The 22,289-nt window shown below is 40.3% G+C and overlaps 1 protein-coding gene across 3 annotated transcripts in view; it reads left to right on the plus strand.

Annotated features, from left to right (window-relative positions):
- LOC121269057 (speckle type BTB/POZ protein) overlaps positions 1–14,671 on the plus strand; it is a 118,969-nt gene extending 104,298 nt beyond the window's left edge. For all 3 annotated transcript variants that reach the window (XM_041173477.1, XM_041173476.1, XM_041173478.1), the window contains one exon: positions 14,253–14,671. In XM_041173477.1, coding sequence (XP_041029411.1) covers positions 14,253–14,397 — 145 coding nt within the window. In that variant the 3' untranslated portion in view covers positions 14,398–14,671. The remainder of the gene's footprint in view (positions 1–14,252) is intronic.
- Positions 14,672–22,289: the final 7,618 nt, after the last annotated feature.

Genomic DNA, 22,289 nt, shown 5'->3' on the forward strand with positions numbered 1-22,289 from the left:
ATTGAATGGCGGAGCAGGCCCGGTGGGCCAATTAGCCCACTCCGGCTATTTCTTATGGTCTTGTGGTAATTCCATTAAGAATCCGTTCTAGTTACCATCTAGTTACATATTTAAACCTCCCAGTAAATGAGAATCAAATAAACCTAGTGAACTCTGGAAGCATTTTTTTTTAAAGTAATGCTTTTGGAGATAGAAGAGCTTCCGACCTCATTTACATATGTGCCTGGGGTGACACAGGATGAAATATTAATAAAACAGCATTGTGGGGACAGAAGGCACACTTTATGGCTTAATGGTATCCTTAATGATATGCTGATAATGGCTTCAGAGATCAAGATTTTTTCTTTGGGGTGAGATGCAGAATGTTTCTGAAAAATAATTGATTTTTTTTCTTCTATACTCATTGGAGATGGGAGTTAAATAACAATTTTTTGGGGGGGGAATGACAGTCAAATGCTGGTTTGATGGCAATAAAAAATTGTACAATCTTGTAGCATGCATTAAGTCAGAACAGATTAAAACCCAAGTAAAGCAGACTTCAGTAATCTAAATAACCTAAAGTGCTTGGGACAGATTGGAGTATTGTACCAATGTTTTTATACAGTTGAATCGCAATTTGCAAGAGTAAAACTTGGAGCAGGATTTCAGTAAACTCCATCTTAAGTATTTGTTTACATAATTCAAATTTTTCTGTGACTAAAGCAGAAAATATAAACTTCATGGTGTATGATGAAGGTAACCCCTAGCTTGGTATGATTTGCCATAGTATTCTACTTGGCATAAGACGATCTTTCAATGGGAAGTTTGGCACTTGGATGGAGAATTTGTATTTCCTTTAATTCTTCTTGTTGGCTTTCTTGATGACTATCTACCGCATTAGAGTTCCCTGTTTGGATCAACTGATGACATGAAGTATGAGTTTATTTGGAGTGGACACCATTGAGAATCTGCTTTGTGTATTTTGCTTGATCCTAAGTATTTTCTTGTTTAAATCGAAATCTGCATTAAATCCAGTAGGATGTTAGGAGCTACGGCTAGTCATTTTATGAAAAATATGCACTTTTTGTTGCATATCCCATTTCTGTTTATAATTAAATGTATTATTTTACATTCATTTATGTGGGGCACTGACCCCTGAATTTTGCTGAATGTTCGTTTTAAAAGGATTCTTGTTATAAAACATCATAAATAGCAGTGATCATACGACATTTCATGTGAAAATCCCATATTAACAAGTACTATAAAAGAATCGATGCCGTCACATGTTTTGTGGTACTAAATTAGATGAAAGTGAGAATATATCAAGTGAAAAACAGAAAAATACAAGCAATCTATAAATCCTAAAAATCACTAGTGTAGATACACTTATTTAAAATAGTGTAAATGCAAAACATTGTACTTTTCCTGTATGTAATTAAAATTGATTCAAGAATGGTATATATAATAGGAAAGTCTGGGCTTGCAATCTTTTGAAGTTTTGTGTTAAGCTTCCGCGCTATAACTACTAATCTCGGCTCGTTACCACATTCTGCTCCTCTCTCTAATTCTGTCAGGCTGACATAAAATACAATCCAAAACTTGAGGAGCTTGCTCTGCATGATTGAAGGGACCATGTTCTCAATTTCAATTTTAAGCTGATCTATCTTCTGGTTTTTCTGTCCTCAGGGTAAAGGATTGGTCCATCCAGTTAGAAGTCAACTATTCTTAGCCTTGTTTCCTTCATACTCTGCATAAAGCCTAATAGGGCTTTAAAAAATTAATTTGAGTTATGAGTTCTAGTGTTGTAGAATTAAAAGTTACCATCTTGGTATTAAAGAAGGATTCTTGAAGAATTAATTGAAAATGTATGAATTCCATTTTAAAGTAAAACAGTACTATGAAAATCTAGCCTTGGAGCGCAAACTGTGGAGCAGTAAAATTTTGGTGTTAGCAGAGCTCAAGTAAACTTGTAGATGCTTTGCTGGAGATTTGATCTTGTAATGGCATTTAATGTGGAGTGACAACTGTGCTTAGCATAAAATATAACCATTAGTTTTATTTTCTTGTAAATCTTTTTGAAGGGAAATTTGACATTTAAATTAATGGAGAGGGATAATTAGAACAAGATGTTCTTATATTTTATAATGCCCTTACAAAATAAGGTGGCAGAGCTGCAAGATCACATTATGTCCAGCTCTGTAACATTCTTAGTATAGAAAATGATAACATGCCAGCTCAGCCATCACCTGACTGAGGAAAAGTGTATTTGAAAAACATGTCTCAAACCTGAGACTGAGGTTCTGATTTGCCGGGTAGCAGCGATCCATGTGCTCCGACATGCGTCGGAAACTTGGACAACTTACAGCAGGCATCTCAAAGCATTGGAGAAATACCACCAGCAGTGCCCTCACAAGATCCTCCAAATCCATTACCAAGGAAGACTGCAATGTCCTCTCCCAAGCCAATGATGCATAGCATCAAGGCACTAATTGCTCAGAACCACCTTTGCTGGGTAGGGCATATTATTTGTGTATCTGACACCAGACTTGCAATGCAACTGCTCTACTGTGACCTCAGATCATGGCAGGAGCACCTCAAGACAGTGGAAAAGCTTTAGGGATGTCCTCAGAACATCCATGAAGAGGTTAGACATTATCGCCAACTTATGTGAATACCCGGCCTGTGACAGATCAAAATGACAAAGGTTCATTCGCTCATTTGCGAATACAGATTTCTGGAACATGCAGAGGCATAGTTGAGGTGTCAGAGAAAGCACACAAACCTCCAAACAACTCATCTACCTAACCCTTCAAGCACTGCCTGCCCCTCATATGGCAGCCTGTAGCTTACGCATTGGACTTATCAGCCATTTCAGAGCCCATGGAACTGGAATGGGAGCAAGTCATCCTCAATCCCGAGGGCTGCCTAAGAAGAAAAATGTAAAACTATGCTTTTGAAAAAGGAACCGAAATTTGTTTGGATGAGAAACTATTGCGTGTGAATATTGTTAATTAAGTGTCTATAGGTGGGGTGGGGGGCACTTATTGGGATAATTACTTATGCATAATAAAGAGGTGCTCCCTTCAAGCTAAAGCCCCCTGGCAACAGGTTAGCGACCTGTTCCACGAAAAACTAGCTATGGAAACAGACATAAGCACATGCTTTGTCTGCCTTTTGTCATTAGACAAGGGATATTGTCTAAGTCTTTAAATCTTAATGTGCTGAACTAAAGGGAGCAGAACCCCCCCCCCCCCGGTTTGAGCCCTGGTCTGCTCAGTTAACTTGGCTTCAATGGGGAACAGCTACAATTGGTCTCCTAACCCTGGGTTGGAGTTTTAAAGAAAAAATATAAACAAACGCTTATTGACACCGGTGGTGGGTTGTTGTAGGGTTCATTTGTAATGTCTCATTTTGTGAATAAACCTAAAACTGAATAAAGATTGATTTCTGGTCCCCTTGCCAACTGGCTGTAAGAAGTATAACAAATATTTCCCACTGAGAATTAACTAAAATCATTTTAAGTTGTCATTTGGGAGGATAGTCAACCAAAATTCTAGCAGTTGTAGTTTCAGTGAAAAGTTATTCACAGCAGTTATATTTTTCCCCTACTTTCTCTCTCTTTCCACCCATCCCCAAAGACAAAACACCTGTCCATATCCTCAGTGACGAAAACAATTAAATCTACCCCATAATTCACCTCTGCTTAAACCGTCGTTACCAATTCTTAGTGAAGTTATCTTGCATATAGGGAGAGACTAAGTATTGACAGCTTTGCTCACCTATAAGCTACCTAACTGAAACCAAAGTTTGAAGATGAACGTCAGTCAAGGTTGACCTTGCATTTAAACCATACGTACATTTTGTTGATGTGGAACTTGACTGTCAGGTTCCCCCACTAAATTGTTGAGAAAGCAAATGAGGCAATTTTACCTAAAGGTGAGAAGAGCTCTGAATGCTGAGACTGCATTAAAGCAACATGCTGCAAACAGACTTAGTATACCACTGATGTAGCTCCAGATCGAGCCTGAACCTGTGTGGTCTGTCTGGTACCCAGCAGCAGTTTGCAGCCAGGAGCCATTTTTAAAAGGGAACCTGCAGTTCAAAGGAAACTACAAGTAGTATATTGTGGTAAAGATTGTTTTAAAAATCCGTTTGTTGGGTTTGGTGTATCTATAAGGCTTTTCCATTGAAAAGGCATAATAGCTTATTCATCCAAGTACTAACCAGATATGTCAAATAAAAAAAAAACAGAAATTTGGTATCATGGTAGGTCTCCAGGGCGATATAAGATTGAGTAGGAATGAGAAATGAAGATTTCAAATTCTTGAACTTTATTTTTAAATCCATAACACCAGCACTGCTTAGGTTAGACATTTTTTTACATGATTGTGTTCACATTTTCTAACTTTATTGCTACCTCTTTAATCACTGATGTACAAAGTTCTCTGCACCAGTTGGTCAGGACTGGTGGGAGCCTGTTGCTCTGGTTGCTTTCATGATGAGAATTAAATGTTCTTATTGTTAAATGTTTTGATTGCATTTTTTTGTTCAGAGTTGCCTTGATTGTCTAAATATTTTGTGCTTAATGATCTTGAGAGTGCATTTTCTAGGTTATTGTTGACATTTTCAACATATTTTTAATTTGTTCAAAATATTTTAAAATTAACTGGTTAACCTTGCTGCCAAAGGGACTGGTGGTTCACAATGTAGCCTAGCGTAATTGTAAGATATGCAGGTTAAGCTTACATTGTAGTTTATGCTGATCTTAACCAGGACACCAGTTGGGGTTACTGTTTCCCTCAGCCACTGTGTACTAAGCAGGAAAATTAAATCTGTCTAGATTCCCACTCCCTAGTCACAGTTCAGCAAGAAACTGCAGATGTTTGGGTGATGACATGAATGAATCACTGATTGAAACTCACTGCTAAGGTTCACATTAAAAACAGTGACCCAGGCAAGGTGTTAGAGGCAACTAGTGCCTTTGTGAACTCTTTCGTAGCAAAGGCTGACAGCCTTAGGAAGGGGGTAAGGAGGATACTACCACAAGTAACATTGTTTAGCTTTCTGTTGGCTCTTTCCCAAACCAGCCAGTCAGTTAATCTTTCCTTCAAATTAAAAGGCGCCAACACTGCCCCACCTGATAGTCTGCCTGAGATTGATCAGACTGCATGCAAAATGAAAGACTCATTGAGTTTTAAATGGAATAGTCAGTAATATCTCATTGGTATGAACTTTTTTGGCAAGCAAAAGTAAATGATTTGCATGACAGTATATACCACATTTGTGAAACACTGACATAGATCAGTTGGAATGGCTGTGCCACTGATTTTATTTTGCACTGAGTTCTCAAAAGCATCATCACACTTTTTTGGAACCATTGATTTGTGTGTGATTGTGGGAGGAGTGAATCAAATTATCCAGGTTTCTTGGCATGACTGTTCTGGGAACAGTGCAGGTTAGAGGGATCAATCAGAGGGATCAATCAGCTGTTTGTTTGTGGCTTGTGGGAATTTGATACACTTGGGGGATAGCTGAGAAGGCCCTAATTGCTCATGATTGTGTTGGTTGAAATTGTTGCTTTCATAAGTAGGTAAGTTGGGAATCTTGGTGTGATGTGCTGTGCTGGAGGGGCAGTTTATTCTGAGTGAGCCCATAAGAACATTGCCCAGACTCGGTGATACCCATCCAGTTTTTGGTGGAGACACTTTATCTAATAGGTGCAGTAAGCATTGAACTGGGTCTTTTGGAAGCACAAGATTGGTCACACTACCAGCAGTTTCATGGATTGATTTCCAGAATATGACTAGAATATGTTTAGGAAGCTTTTTTTTTTTGGCCAAAGTGTCTCTTCCATGCTCCCACCAATATTTCTTTGGTACTTAGAAATAAGATTTTCAGAATTTGTCTGGGGTGTGGTCTGTGTTATGTACTATCTTAAGCTGGACTTTGTGTATTTGCAGCTTGGGCCTCAAACAAAGGGAAGAAACTTTTTTGTGTTTTAAATGAATTTTCAAATATTTATTGGCAATATTAATAATAGGCAGACAACTTTTGTAAACATTTCAATAATATTGAAAGAATAATTATTGCCAGCCTAATATTTGTCATTGAAGTCATAGACTTGCAAAAGTAGAAATATAAAGTAAGTTTCCTAAACCTGTTAAATCAAGTTGAGCCACAAAACATTTCCAGTGAAAAGAAAAAACATTTGCACATATATACCATCTAATCATGTCTCCCAGAAATGCGCCAAAGCATCTTGGTGTATAAATTAAATGTTGTGGAAGAAAGTGTGGCAGCCGTTTGGTACAGTGCAGGATACCATAGACAGCAATGAGGTGAATGACCAGTTAATCTATTCACTTGTAGGTTTTGGTCGAGGGAAGAATGCTGGGTGGAAGAACTGCCAATAGTACATAGACCATTCTGTATAAACCTGAATCACAAATAGTAGGTTGAGACTGGTTTAGTGCCACATCTAACCGATGGCACCCTAGACTTTGAGCTCAAGCACTGGAGTAGTCTTCTGACTTGGAAACCGGAATGGAAGCAACTGAGTCAAGTTGTTACCTCTAAGTGAATGTGATGATTTCACTAAAGGTTATCATGTTTATTGCCCTCAGAATTTCCAATTTAATCTGGTTTGATATTTAATTCAAAGTAGATTTTTGCAGAATAAATTTGTGATTTTTGCATCCTCTGTTCTAGTAGTCACACTTTCATCCATGTTAAAAACACTGATTCTGGCCTCATGGAGATTACACTGAACTCCAGTGAAAGAAAAATTAATGATGACATCCTTTTATTTTCATAAATTTGTCAGTCAACTAGAGTAGATTTGTAGTCCACCAGGGCTTTACATCTTTTTAATACAAGTTTTTAAATCGTTATGTATTTTTAAAAACAGGTTGTATGGACTTGCATCTCAGCATTTTATTGGTATTAAGGCAGAAAGACTTAGATAATAAAGCCTTTCTGCACAAGTCATGTTTCTAGGTGTTGATTCATGACCTAATCCTTCATTTGGAGAGAGAGGATAATGTTTTTTCTTGGGCATTATTAAGAGCCTCTGTAGACATTGTGAGTGGTGTAGTGACATGAGGAAATGCATGTAAACAGAGCTGGGACTCTAGGATGCAGGGATTTAAAAGGTTTCAAAGGAGAGACCAGGGAGTGGGAGGAACAGCATAAAAGGAGAGGCCCAGAAATGGGGAAGAGCAATCAAATAAAAAGAAACCCCTGGAACAGAGCAGCATAAGAGGAGAGGTCCAGGAGTGGAGGGAGCTCTGTGTTCAGGCTGAGAGTTAAAACCAAATGGGAGAAAAAAAAGTGATGCCCACAGGTCAAGTAGTCACTTGGGATGAGTATACTAGGAAGATTTTAGTTTAATTTAAATTAATCAACTATAAATTGAGACTAGATTGATACATTATCAAATTGGCTTTAGATTTTATATTAATCGTATAATTACAATCAGTGTTCAATTAATCAGATCTAGGGGATGAAGTTAAAATTAAATACGAAGGGACAGTGCAATACAGTTTAACAAATTTTTCAGTAAATTAAAATAAGATTCGTTTATGTAAGAGTTAAGTAAAACATTTAAGTTTGCTTCCCTATAAAAAGAAGTGACACCAGCATAAGGAAACCTGATTGGTTAGTAGCTAGTGAGTCTTTAAGTCGGGCATTTATCTCTCTTAAGTCAGTCAGTAGTCTAATAAATGGAGGCATTGCAGAACATATTGCTTTCCAGAAGGTATTTAATTCTGAATACTGGTGAGAGCAATGGTTCCTCTGGAGAGTGCAGCCAGAGCAAAATTCATTACACCATGGTTGGCTCACCTGCACAGAGGAGCAAGAGGAAGATTGGGAAAGCAATAATGATAAGGTTGAAAGAGACATGAAGTCCTGCAGATATATTTTAGGGGACAAGAAAAGAAGCTAGCATGCAGGACCTCAAAGGTACCTCAATCTCTGGATTACTCCCAGTGCTGTGCACAAGTGAGTACAGAAATAGGAGGAGCGAGCAGGTGAATGTGTGGCTGAAGAGATGGTGCAGGAGGGAGGACTTTAGACTCCTGGGACATTGGGACCAGTTCTGGGGGAAATGAGACATGCTGGATGGGTTACAACTGAAGAGAGCCAGGACTAATGTCCTTGTGGGGCAATGTCCTTTGATTCTGTTGGGAAGGGTTTAAAACTATCTTGACAGGGTGCTCAGAACCAGGAGGTAACACTTAGAGAGGAAAAATAAAGTGAGGGACAGATAGAACTGGAGTAAAATAATGGGATTTTCCGCACCCGCCGCCAGGGTCTTCTGGTCCCACCGCAAGTCAATGGACTTCTGGCTGGGGTGCTGCCTCGCCTGCGGTGGGTCCAGCCCACAACGGGCCTGGAAAATCCCAGCCAATAGGTGGGGTCAGAGTAAGCGAGAATGCAATAAGGTCTAAATTAGGTTTGCAATGCAAATGTGTGTGAGTGCACGAAATGCGGGAAATAAAGTTGAAGGGCTGCAGATGCAGACCCTCGCTTGGGAATATGATGTTGTGATAACGAAGACCTGGCTCAAAGAAGTGCAGGATTAGCTGTTAAAATTCCTGTATACAAACTGTTCAGGAAGGATAGGGAAGGAAAGAAATAATGAGGGATGGCAGTATAAATTAAGGAGAATATTACAGTACTGAAGACAGGATGGCCTAGAGGGATCAAGGGCAGAATCTATTTGGTTACAACTAACAAACAATGGAGGTGTCATACTATACTGGATGTATTCAATAGGGCACCAATTAGTGGGAAGGAACAAATTTGCAAGTGCAAATTAACCACAATTAGAAATTAACTGTAGAATAGTTATAATGGGGGACTTTCATTTTTCTAGTAAGGACTGGGATAGTAATGGTGTAAAAGGCAGAGAGAGAGAAGACTTTCTGAAGTGTGTTCAGGGGATAGATCAATATATTCATTTGTTCAGTATGGCTCACTGAAGAAGGGAGGCAATGCTGGGTCTGATTCTGGCGATTGAGATGTGTCAAGTGGATCAAGTGTCTGTGGAGAAAATATAGGGGACAATGATCATTGAATCCTAAGATTTAGGTTAGCTATGGAAAAGGACAAGGAGCAATCTAGAGTATATATTAATTGGGGAAGGGCCAATTTAAGTGGGATGAGAATGGATCTGGTCCAGGTAAATTGGAATCAAAAGTTGACGGGCCAAACTGTAATGGAGCAATGGGCTGCCTTGAAAGATAGTTTGGGTACAGTCTAGGTACATTCCCAGGATGGGAAAAGGTAAAACAAACAAAGTTAGAGCTCCCTGGATGATGAAAGAGTTAGAGTAAGATGAAGTGGAGAAAGGGTGTCAGACTGATACTAGAAGTGAGAACCAGGCTGAATATAGAAAGTCCAGAGGGGAAGTGTAAAAGTAATGAGAATCAGGGAGAGCATGAGAAGAGACTGGCAGCTAACTTGAATAAAAGGGAATCTAAAAGTCTTCGCTGAGCATATAAATAGTAAAATGGAGGTAAAAGGAGGAGTGGGGCCAATTAGGGACTTAAAAGGAGATCTACACATGGCATTGCTGAGGTACTGAATGAGTACTTTGGATCTGTCCTTACTAAGGCAAAAGTTACTACCAAAGTCATGGTGGAAAAGGAGTAGTTGATACAAAGGAAGGGCTAAAGATTGACAAAGAGGAGGTTTTAAGCTGGCTGTACCTAAATTTTGATAAGGCACCAGGACAGTGCAGATACATCCGAGGATACCGAGGAAAATAATGGTGGAAATTGCGGGGCTACTGACCATATTCTTCCACTCCTCCTTAAATACAAGGGTGGTGGTCAGAGAACTGGAGACTATACATGTTTATATCCTTGTTCAAAAAAGCATGTAAGGGTAAGCCAAGTAACTGCAGGGCTGTCAGCTTAATGTTGGTGATGGGGAAATTTTTAGAAAGGATGATCCAGGTCAAAATTAACATTCATTTGAACAAATGTGCATTAATTAAGGAAAGCCAGCATGGCTATGTTTAGTTTGATCGAATTCTTTGAGATAAGAGGGTGGATGAAGGTCGTTGATGTGCTATATGTGGACGTCCAGACCCACAGCAATGTTGTTTTAAGCTGGCTGTACCTAAATTTTGGTGCTTAATTGGGAGAAGGCTAATTACAACACTATTAGGCAGGAACTGAGGAATCTAGACTGGAGGCGGATGTTTGAGGGCAAATCAACAACTGACATGTGGGGGGCTTTCAAATGTCAGTTGATAAGAATTCAGGACTGGCATGTTCCTGCTAGGATGAAGGATAAGCATGGCAAGTTCCAGGAACCTTGGATAACGAAGGATATTGAGAGATTAGTCAAAGAGAAAAGGGAAGCATTCGTAAGGGCTAGAAGGCTGGGAACAGATGAAGCCTGTGGAGAATATAAAGAAAGTAGGAAGAAACTTAAGCAAAGAGTCAGAAGGGCTAAAAGGGATCATGAAAAGTCACTGGCAACCAGGATTAAGGCAAATCCCAAGGCCTTTTATACATATGTAAAAAGCAAGAGGGTAGTCAGGGTAGGGTTGGCCCACTCAGGGACAGAGATGGGAATCTGTGTGTGGAGCCAGAAGAAATGGGAGAGATACTAAATGAATACTTCTCATCAGTATTCACCAAAGAGAAGGACTTAGCGTCAATTTGTCTAGGGAAAAGTGTGTAGATAGCCTGGATTATGTTGAGATCAAAAAAGAGGAGGTGTTAGGCGTCTTGAAGAATATTAAGATGGATAAGTCCCCTGGGCCAGATGGGATCTACCCCAGAGTACTGAGGGAGGCAAGGGATGAGATTGCTGGGGCCTTGACAGAAATCTTTGTATCCTCACTGGCAACGGGTGAGGTCCCAGAGGACTGGAGAATGGCCAATGTTGTTCCATTGTTTAAGAAGGGTAGCAGGGATAATCCAGGAAATTACAGGCCGGTGAGCCTTATGTCAGTGGTAGGGAAATTATTGGAGAAGAATCTTCGTGACAGGATTTACTACTATTTGGAAGCAAATAGGCATATTAGTGAGAGGCAGCATGGTTTTGTGAAGGGGAGGTTGTATCTTACTAACTTGATCAAGTTTTTCGGGGAAGTGACAAAGATGATTGACGATGGAAGGGCAGTGGATGTTATATACATGGATTTCAGTAAGGCCTTTGACAAGGTCCCTCATGGCAGACTGGTACAGAAGATAAAGTCGCACGGGATTAGAGGTGAGCTGGCAAGATGGATACAGAATTGGCTTGGTCATAGAAGACAGAGGGTAGCAGTGGAAGGGTGCTTTTCTGAAAGAGCTGTGACTAGTGGAGTTCCGCAGGGATCAGTGCTGGGACTTTTGCTGTTTGTGGTATACATAAGTGATTTGGAGGAAAATGTAACTGGGCTAATTAGTAAGTTTGCAGACAACACTAAGGTTGGAGGAGTTGCAGATAGTGAAGAGGATTGTCAAAGGATACAACGGGATATAGATCGGTTGGAGACTTGGGCGGAGAAATGGCAGATGGAGTTTAATCCGGACAAATGTGATGTAATTCATTTTGGAAGGTCTAATACAGGCAGGACCCTTAAGTGCATTGACGGGCAGAGGGATCTGGGTGTACAGTCCACAGGTCACAGAACGTGGCAACGCAGGTGAATAAGGAGTCAGGAAGGCATATGACATGCTTGACTTCATTGGCAAAGGTATTGAGTATAAAAGCTGGGAAGTCATGCTGCAGCTGTATAGAACCTTGGTTAGGCCACACTTGGAATATTGCATGCAATTCTGGTCGCCACATTACCAAAAGGATATGGAGGCGTTGGAGAGGATGAGAGGAGGTTTACCAGGATGCTGCCTGGTCTGGAGGTTATTATCTATGAGGAGAGGTTGGAGAAACTTGGATTGTTCTCACTAGAGTGACGGAGATTAAGGGGCGACTTGATAGAAGTTTACAAAATTATGAATGGCATGGACACGGTAGATAGTCAGAAGCTTTTTCCCAGGGTGGAAGAGTCAATTACTAGGGGACCTTTCTGATGCTTAGTTTGGGTTACGCCAGGACCACTAAACTCCTGACCTCATTACAGCCTTGGCTCAGACATGGACAAAAGAACTGAACTCCAGAGGTGAGGTCAGAGTGACTGCTATTAACGTCTAGGTAGCATTTGACCGAGTGTGGCATCAAGGAGCCCTAGTAAAACTGGAGTCAATGGGAGTTGGGGAAACTCTCCACTGGTTGGTGTCTCATCTAGCACAAAGGAAGATGGCTGTGGTTGTTGGAGGTCAATCATCTCAGCTCCAGGACATCACTGGAGGAGTTCCTCAGGGTAGTGTCTTAGGCCCAACCATCTTCAGCTGCTTCATCAATGACCTTCCTTCTATTATAAGGTCAGAAGTGGGTAAGTTCACTGATGATTGTACAATGTTCAGCACCATTCGTAATATTGATATATTGAAGCAGTCCATGTCCAAGTGCAGCAAGACCTGGACAATATCCAGCCTTGGGCTGACAAATGGCAAATAACATTCATGGCACACTAGTGCCAGGCGATGACCATCTCCAATAAAGGAGAAACCATCACCCCATGACATTCACTGGCATTATTACTGCTGAATCCCCCCACTATCCTGGGGGTTACCATTGACCAGAAACTGAACTGGATTAGCCACATAAATACTGTGGCTACAAGAGCAGGTCAGAGGCTAGGAATCCTGTGACGAGTAACTCACCTTCTGACTTCTCAAAGCATGTCCATCATCTACAAGGCACAAGTCAGGAGTGTGATGGAATACTCTCCACTTGCCTGGATGAGTGCAGCTCCATCGACACTCAAGCTCAACACCATCCCAGACAAAGCAGCCTGCTTGATTGGCACCCCATCTACAAACACTTACTCCCTCTACCACCAATGCACAGTGGCACCACTGTCAACCATCTACAAGATGCACTGCAGGAACTCACCAAGGCTCCTTAGACAGCAACTTCCAAACTCATGACTGCTACCATCTAGAAGGACAAGGGCAGCAGATACATGGGAACCCCACGACCAAGCCACTCACCATCCTGACTTGGAAACTTCACTGTTGCTGGGTCAAAATGCCGGAGCTCCCTTCCCAGCAGCTCTGGGTGTAGCTGCAGCACATGGACTGCAGTGGTTCAAGAAGGCAGCTCACCACCACCTTCTCAAAGGCAATTAGGGATGGGCAATAAATGCTGGCCTATGAATGAATTTTTAAAAAAGCACTTGGCAGAGGTGCTCAAAATCATGAGGGAGCTGGACGATGTAGGTAGAAATGGTTTCCATTGACAAAGGTCACCTATTTAAGGGGGTTGGTAAATGGACCAAAGCCTGAGGGAAAACATTTTTTTTGCTGCATCTTGTTAGGATCTGAAAAGCACTGCCTGTGTGTGTCGTGAAGGCAGCTTCAGTTGTGGCTTTCAACAGGGAAGTGGATATTTATCTGAAGAGAAATTTTCTTGGTTATGGGGAAAGGGTAGGAAAGTGGGACTAGCTGAGTGCTTTCAGAAACCTGGGCATGGGCGCAATAGGTCCAGCTGTCTCCTGTGCTGTAACCATTCTATGATTCTATGAGACACATAAATTAATCTTTAAGCTCTAGAATTCTTGCTGTCCTACTGTAAATGTTGGAGTTTGTCTCAGTTTAAAATGTAGTTGTAGTGAAAGGGACATTCTCACCTGCTCCAAAATGCTATGAATGAGTGAATCCTTATTGCCACAAATGTAGAAATAGCTATAATTACCAGAAGTACTTACCAGCTCTCATTAACATACCCCTATTTCTCCTCCTCCTGAATGAAAGTAATCTGCTTAGGGATCAGAAATGTACTTGAACTCCTGTTTGTAGCCCATTAACTAATTACCATAATCTTTTAAACCGGGTCATATGAAATGGAGCAGGTGGAATTTTCCCCTGCTTTATGCATTCATATGTATGTGTGCGTATTTCTTCTCTCTTTCCCACTTTGGGACATAATTGGGTATTGACAAATTAGTGAGTTTCAGCGATGGTTTCATTTTAAATGTCTGTAACCCACAAATAGCACTCCATTATAACTATTATATTTCTTTATACAAATTATTCTGCTTGGTAAATTTTAAATTCTCATGGATATACGGTGGGAGAAAAAAATGGCAAAGTTAAATTTCAGCAAAGCACTGGGAACAGGATGTCTTGGAAATGTCCATTAATACATTGACCTATTATGAATATGTGTGTGTATATAATTTACTTATTTTTCTTTCATCTTTATAGCCATGCATCTGACGTAATGGAAACATCTGGCTGGAAATCTATGGTTTTGTCCCATCCTCATCTGGTGGCTGAAGCTTACCGGTCACTAGCATCAGCTCAATGCCCTTTCCTTGGTCCTCCCCGCAAACGGCTCAAGCAATCCTAAAGTGACATTTAGAAAATGGAGCGCATCATTTTAACAGCACTGACCCGATCACAGTGTTGCACAATGCAATGTATGAAGCTTTCTGACGCGCTTCCCACCGTGGGAAGGACCGTGCTTGGTGTGCTAATGACCTTTCTGCACTAAGCACTTTGGGGAGAAAAACAAACCACAAACTTTTGCTGCATTGTCTTGTGCCCCCTAGACCTGGCTGAACGGATTCCCGCTGTTTTTTTTAACGGATGTTTTTAGATGTTGGCTCAGAAGCTTTCATTATGGGGTGGGGGGGGTGGGGTGGGGTGGGGTGGGAGTGTTTGGGGGTGGGGGGGGGGGAGAAAAGGGTAGCCGTTTAACTTGCACTACTTCATCTACTTCATTTCGTGAACTTGAAGCCAGCTTCTGTCAGCACAAGAAAATGGATAGGGGCATCTAGAGTCAAATGGACGACCTCTGAATGGAGGAGGAGAGAAGCGCCCAGGCTGTGGATGCCATAGATGTCATTGGGCTTCTTTTGTCCTTCCAGTGAAAATGCAAATATGTTGGTGTCCTTAGCCACATCTGACCCAAAGTGTGCACGTTTGCGACTGCAGTCAAAAGAGAACTGTCTAAGTAGCACTTGTATTATCAGTATAATAAAAACATTTTTACAAGGAAAATGAAACCGCAGGAATTTGGGTCAAATTTTAAAACATGGGAAGAAACCATTCAGTTTAGACCTTACCCTCGTGCTCTTAGCAGTCTAAGCTAAACTATGTTTAGATACATGAGAGCTATGGCTGTGTAAATGTGTTTTCAAATGAATACTGAGGTTTCATGTGTAGAATGTGTGAAAAATGTATTAGCATTTTTCTCGGATGGATTAGCAAATGGAACAAAAGTTGATGAACACATTTTCTTGTTCAGTGAAGAAAAAACAGTCCTACTTCAGCTCTTGAATTCAAGCTATTGTCAAACACTCTCAACTGTTTCTACCCAGGAAGGAAAAGGTTAAATTGTAACAACCTGTTCCCAGGTTGCATTGCCTCCTTTGATTCATTGCTTTTCAGAAGTGGGGAAACAAAATTTAAAATAGTTAACTCCCAAATTTTTCTTTGGAAAATATAAATAAAATACTATTTTGTATTGAAATGCCTTTTTGTGTATTTCCTCTTCAGAGGAAATCCTTTTCCCCAAAAATAATATTGTGAAATATTGATTAATTGTATGGTTTTGACAGCAAATTCAGCTTTTGTTTAGTGAATAAATTTTGTGCAGAAATTATTTTTAAAGACTTAGTCACTTAAACAGAATTTGTATTGATCTTTTTTCCAAACTGTTTTATTTATTGGAGCAAAGTCTGCTATTTTGATTTGATTCGATAGTGTTTGTTATGTTATACTTTGAGGGCATCTCAAACTTATATGAAAAAGCTGATCTCCTTTTGAGATGGTGATTAAAATGGCTCTTGTATTGTCCTGTTACCAAGATTGAGATCTCAATTTTGCAAATGTTTTGAATGAGAATGGATGCCACAAATAATCTTTGCATCCTGTAAATTTAGTTTTGAAATTTGGGCATAGTTTCCGTGAAGTCTGGCTGTGCTATCAAAAGCTTAATATTCTTTATTTACTTTGTCCTTTTTAAACTGAGTTTGAGCAGACAGTCTTCTCCCAGTGCTGCTCTTTGCCCCTTTTTTGTTCCCCCTCCAAAGTAAGATGGTGCAGAGTTTAAAAAAAATACAGACTGGAAATTTACAGTGGTTGAGTTTGCATTGTGGCACTTTATGATTTTGTTTTAAATCAAAGCTGTACTCTGTACACCACAGCCGATGGCAGCATAGCTTTACATTCCTGAAACTATAAACTGTATGGTCTGCTTTCATTGCTCATGTGAACATAGCAAAATGATATGTGGATAGGTTGATATATTAAAGTATGTCACCTATGTAGTTTGTCCTTTTATCTACCAGCTTATTCTCCATTCCATCATATACACTGCTTATTCAAACCCTTCCATCTCTGATGCTCTGTTACTTGATAGAGCTTCACAAATTTACTTTTGAACATTTTCATATGTGTAATGCAATCCTAACTAGAGCTGTTTAGACATATGCGGCATTCCATGCAATAGTTCGGCAAATATAAATTTTATCCAGGAAAATGCTGGATAAAATTGGTCTCTTCCAGCGTGGACTTTTTCGGGGGAGGTTGAAAGTCATGATAAGCTGAAAATCCTCCCAGCAACTACTTAAAACATGATACAAGAAAATAAAAAGATAAAGTCTAGACCAAACTTTTTATTTTATTAGTCTTAACTACCAAAATGTTAAAGCTAAGCAGAACAAAGGGATTTTTGTACAGATTTGGGGGTAAAAAAAAATGGTATATGTGTTTTTCTTTTTAGTTTAGTGTTCAGTTGCCAGGTATTGATGAAAGCACTAAGCTTTAATTTTCAACTCTTTAGGGAGCTGAATATTTGCAACATCTGAGTTGCCCTCTTGTAGTTCTCAGCTGAATATAGGTTTCCAAGAATCTTTTTGTACACAATGGTAATATGAAAAAAAATGCCCAGAATAAAGAAAATTGGATATTATTTAGTATTTTGCCTTTGAGCTGGGGAGGCACTCCTTGTTCACTTATTCTATTTGGTAATTTCTTGACTCATATTTTCATGATATGCTCACATTGCTAATAATTCTGCAGTTTTTTTTAACAAACTATATCCTACAAGAGCATTGCAAACAATAATTAAACTCTAACAAAGTGCATGGCATTGCACCAGATTTACATATTGCATATTTTACTCATGAACATTGTTAAAATTATAGCTTGCTTTAGTGTTAAATAACGGGGCATCAAAACATACAGGATGGAGTTGCATTTGTGGTTTCAGTTGGCCTAAGAGGGCACTGTGAAATTCAATCACAGGTATAAGCAATCCTGCTTATAACTTGAGGATGGCATTGAGCCCAGAGTCTCCAAAAGGTAAACCTATCAAGATACTTTAAAAGGAATAAAAGTGCAAACCCAGGTAGAGCATATGGTGTGCTTTAAAAAGCCAGATTTAAGCTTTATCCTAAAGCTTAAATGTCAAGCTGAAATCCATGCTGTAAAAATGGCTGACTGGTTTGTTTCTTCATGATGCGCTGTTAAGATCATACGTGATTATTACATTTGTGTCGACTTTCTTGACAGTTTCTTAACTAAAGTTTTAAAGACTAAGTGTCACATTGAGATTTTTGTAAAATAGTTAAAAAGGTGACATTTTTATACTATTTTGGATTTTATATTTGACATGGAAGATACTTGTCACAAACTCAACTTGCAGGTATTTTGAGCTGTGCAAAGTTGCTGAATGTATATGGTGAGTTAAATCTGATGCACTGTTGGTTAACAACTGTATCAATAATTTAGCTCTCCTAATTCCTCACCAATTTTTATAATAACTATTACTACCTGTTCAGTTAAAAGACCATGTATTTGGCTTCCACCCTTTGAGTCAGCCATTTCGAATCGTGACCTTACAGGCATGTCACCTCAAGCAACAGACTTCTTGGTCTAGAAATTGGTGATAGCTAAAATAAGCACTTATTTGCTCAGTTACCAATCACCTTATCCAATTGACTAAACATAAATGAACCAAAAGCAGTTGATTCTGTTGATTATTTTAAGGAACAAAGAATTGGAATACCAGGCAATAAAATTCCTCAATTTCTTTTAAAGCTATGAATCCTGAACCCACAATCAACAGAAGCAGGGGCAATCATACGAACATAAGAAATAGGAGCAGAAGTAGGCCATTCGGCCCTTCGAGCCTGCTTCACCATTGAATAAGACCATTGCTGATCTGTTTGTGGTTTGCATTCCACATTCCCATCTCCCTCCAATAACCTTAGATTGTTGTTAGGTAAGTGAATCAACCTACATCTGCCTTAAAAAATATCCGATGACCCTGCCTCCGCTGCCTTCTGAGGCAGAGTGTTCCAAAGTTCCACAACTCGAGTAAATTTCTCATATCTGCCCTAAAAGTGGAACCCCTAATTTTAAAACAGTGCTCCCTTGTTCTGAAATTGCTCACATAATTTTGTGAACCGAGGTTGTGCGGCCAGTTTGACTTTTCAGTAAGCTGGCAATATACCAGTAGAAACAAACTTTGTAACATGAATCTGTGGCGGGGGTGTCGGATGACTTCAGAGTAAAATCCCTCAAATTTCTACATATTCCATGTCGTAAGCCAGGAGCTCAATTTAGCGTACTAACTTACATTTTCAGACACTGAATTGGGCATTTTTAAACCTGCTAATGCTTTGTTTATTCCTGATTGCAAATTATTCTATGACCTACTCTTGCAATTTAGTATCATTTTATGGCTTACATTTCTGTATCATCTATTAACATATTCCTCTAAGATTACCTTTCAGGTCATGACTTCCTCTGACTTGTGTATGTTATGTGTATTCAAAATTTCAGCTCCTGTTCAGCAGTAGCACTTCTGTTTCTGAGGCAGAAGGTGTGAGTTCAAGTTCCAGGCTGAAATTGAAGTGTACTAATGGATGTGTGCTGAATTGTTGTCTTTCAGATAAGTCATTAAATGGGGCCTAATGCCTTAGGCCTCCTCCTGAGGTCCCCAGTATCACAGATGCCAGCCTTTAACCAATTTGATACACTCCATGTGATATCAAGAAATGTACACTCCACGTGATATCAAGAGATGGCTGAATGCACTGGACATTGCAAAAACTTTGGGCCCTAATGAACATCCTGGATGTTGTGCTGAAGGCTTATGGTCCAGAGCTAGCAACTCCCACGCCCCCTAGCCAAGCTGGTCCAGTACAACTGCAACACTGGCATCTACCTAACGATGTGGAAAATTTCTCAAGTGGCCTGTCCATTAAAAAAAGGACAGATTCAATGTGGCCAATAATATCCCAAAGCGGTGGTGTAATGTGTCGTTGGCAGTGCTAACAAAGGGCACTTAGGCACCAATAACCTGCTGTTGATGCTCAGTTTGGGTTCCGTGAGGAACATGTAACTCTGGAACTCATGACAACCTTGGTCCAAATATGAATTCCAGAGGCGAAGTGAGAGTGCCTGCCCTTGACATCAAGGTAGCGTTTAATGGAGTGGCCTCAACCATCCCTAGCAAATTCAGTGGAAATCGCAGGAAAACTCTCCACTAATTGGTGTCATACCTAGCACAAAGGAAGATGGTTATGGTTGTTGAAGGCCAGTCATCTTAGCCCCAGGGCACCACTGCAGTATTTCCACAGGATGGTGTTCTAGGCCCAATCATGTTCAGCTGCTTCATCAATGACCTTCTCTCCACCATAAGAACATAAGAAACAGGAGCAGGAGTAGGTCATTCGACCCCTCAAGCCTGCCCCACCGTTCAATAAGATCTAAGGCTGATCTGCCCCAGGCCTCGACTCCTTTTCCATGTCAGCTCCTCATAGCCCTCAACTCCCTGATTATTTCAAAAATCTATCTACCTCCTCTTTAAATACTTTCAATGATCTAGCCTCCACAACTCTCTGGAGTAGAGAAACCCAGGCATTCACTACCCTATGAGAAGAAATTGCTTTGCATCTCAGTTTTAAACGAGTGTCCCCTTATTCTGTAACTATGTCCTCTAATTTGAGATTCTCCCACTCGTGGAAACATCTTCTCAACATCTACCCTGTCAAGCCCCCTCAGAATCTTCTATGTTTCAATAAGACCACCCCTCAATCTTCTAAACTCTAATGAATAAATGCCTAACCTGTTTAGCTATTCTTGACAAGTCAATCCCTTCATCCCAGGAATCAGCCCAGTGACTCTCTTTTGAACTGCCTCCAATGTCAGTGTATCCTTTCTTAAATAAGGGGACCAAAACTGTACACAGTACTCCAGGTGCGGCCTCACCAACACCATGTAAAGTTGTAACAAGACTTCCCTATTTTTAAACTCCAACCCCTTAGCGATACAGGCCAAAATTCCATTTGCCTTCCTAATTACTTGCTGCACCTGCATGCTAACTTTGTGTTTCATGCACAAGAAAACCCTGATCCCTCTGTGCTGCACTTTTTTTTTGTAGTTTCTCTCTATTTAAATAATAGCCTGCCTTTTAATTCTTACCAAACTGCATGACCTCGCACTTTCCTACATTAAACTCCATCCGCCAAATTTTTACCCACTCACTGAACCTAAGGTCAGAAGTGAGGGTGTTCAGTGTTCGGTACTATTCGCAATCCTCATACTGAGTGGTTTACCTCAACATGCAGTAAGACCTGGGCAACTGTCAGGCTTGAATTGATTGAGTATATAGAAAATAGGAGCAGGAGTAGGCCATTCAGCCCTTTTGATCATGCTCTGCCATTCAGCATGATTGTGGCTGATTCTCTATCTCAACACTGTACTCCCGATCTCTCCCCGTACCTCTTGACGCCTTTAGGCTCCAGAAATTCTGTGGTAGAGGATCTCTCAGGTTCATCACCCTCTGAGTGAAGAAGTTTCCCCTCCTCTCAGCCCTAAATGGCTTATCCCATATCCTGAGACTGTGACCCCTTGTTCTAGACCCCCCTCCCCCAACCAGAAGAAGCATCATCCCTGTATCCAGTCTGTCCAGCCCTGTCAGAATTTTATACATTTCAATAAGATCCCCTTATTCTTCTAAACTCCAATGAATACAGGCCTAGTCGCCCCAACCTTTCCTCGTATGACAATCTTGCCATAAGGTCATAAGATGCAGGAGCAGAAGTAAGCCATTCGGCACATCGATTCTGCTCCTCCATTCAATGAGATCATGGCTGATCTGATGGTAGTCAACTCCACTTTCCTGCCTTTTCCCCATAACCCTTGATTCCTTTACTGATTAAAAATCTGTCCATCTCAGCTTTGAATATACTTAACGACTTGGGGATATTACATTCACTTCCCTCATCTAATTCATTAATGCATATTGTAAATAATTGTGGCCCCAACAATCCCTGTGGGACTCCACTAGTTACAGGTTGCTATTGTGAAAATGCCATCCTTATCCCAACTCTCTTCTATTGATTAACAATTCCTCTATCCATGCTAATATACTTACCCCAACACCATGGGTCATCCCAAGAATCAGCCTGATGAGTGGCAAGTAATATGCACAAGTGCCAGGCCATGACCATCTAAAACCAGAGAGAATCTCACCATCTCATTGACATTATAAGGCATTACCATTGCTGAATCTCCCACAAACAACATTCTGGGGTTTACTATTGATCAGAACCCTAACTGGCCCAGCCATATAAATACTGTGCCTACAAGAGCAGGTCAAAGGCTGGGAATTCTGCAACGAGTGACTCATTTCCTCACTCCCCAAAGCCTTTCCACCATCTACAAAGCACAAGCCAGGTGTGTGAAGGAATATTCCCCACTGATCTTGGTGAATACAGCTCCAACTGGATGCAAGAAGCTCAATCTAGGAGAAAGCAGTCACTTGATTGGTACTCTACCCTCCACCTTAAGCATTCATTTACTCTACAACCGATGCACAGTGACAGTAGTTAAAACCATCTACAATATTTAATGCAGCAACTTGTAAAGTGTTGGGCATAATTCAGTAGGTCTTAAGATATTCGTAATTTTGGGTAGTTCAACAATAATTATTTATTACCTTAGTTTATATAGTTTCTGGTAATAAGTATTTATTACCTGTCAGAAACTATATACACAGGTACAGTAAAAGTCCAAGCTCGGAGCCATTTCGATGCATGCTTCGGCATATGGCTCTGATCAACACTACACTGACCTCTAGGTGAGAGCCACGTGTTCTCTTGCATTAATGTGTAGGTGGTACTGTACTCAGTCCTACATTAACCCTTTATATGCCAGACCCTTATACTACACCTCCCCCCAAGACTTTATCCAACGTATTTACAAGTTATCTCAATTACCCCA

This window comes from Carcharodon carcharias, chromosome 23 (genome assembly GCF_017639515.1).
Source record: "Carcharodon carcharias isolate sCarCar2 chromosome 23, sCarCar2.pri, whole genome shotgun sequence".
Lineage (NCBI taxonomy): Eukaryota > Metazoa > Chordata > Chondrichthyes > Lamniformes > Lamnidae > Carcharodon > Carcharodon carcharias.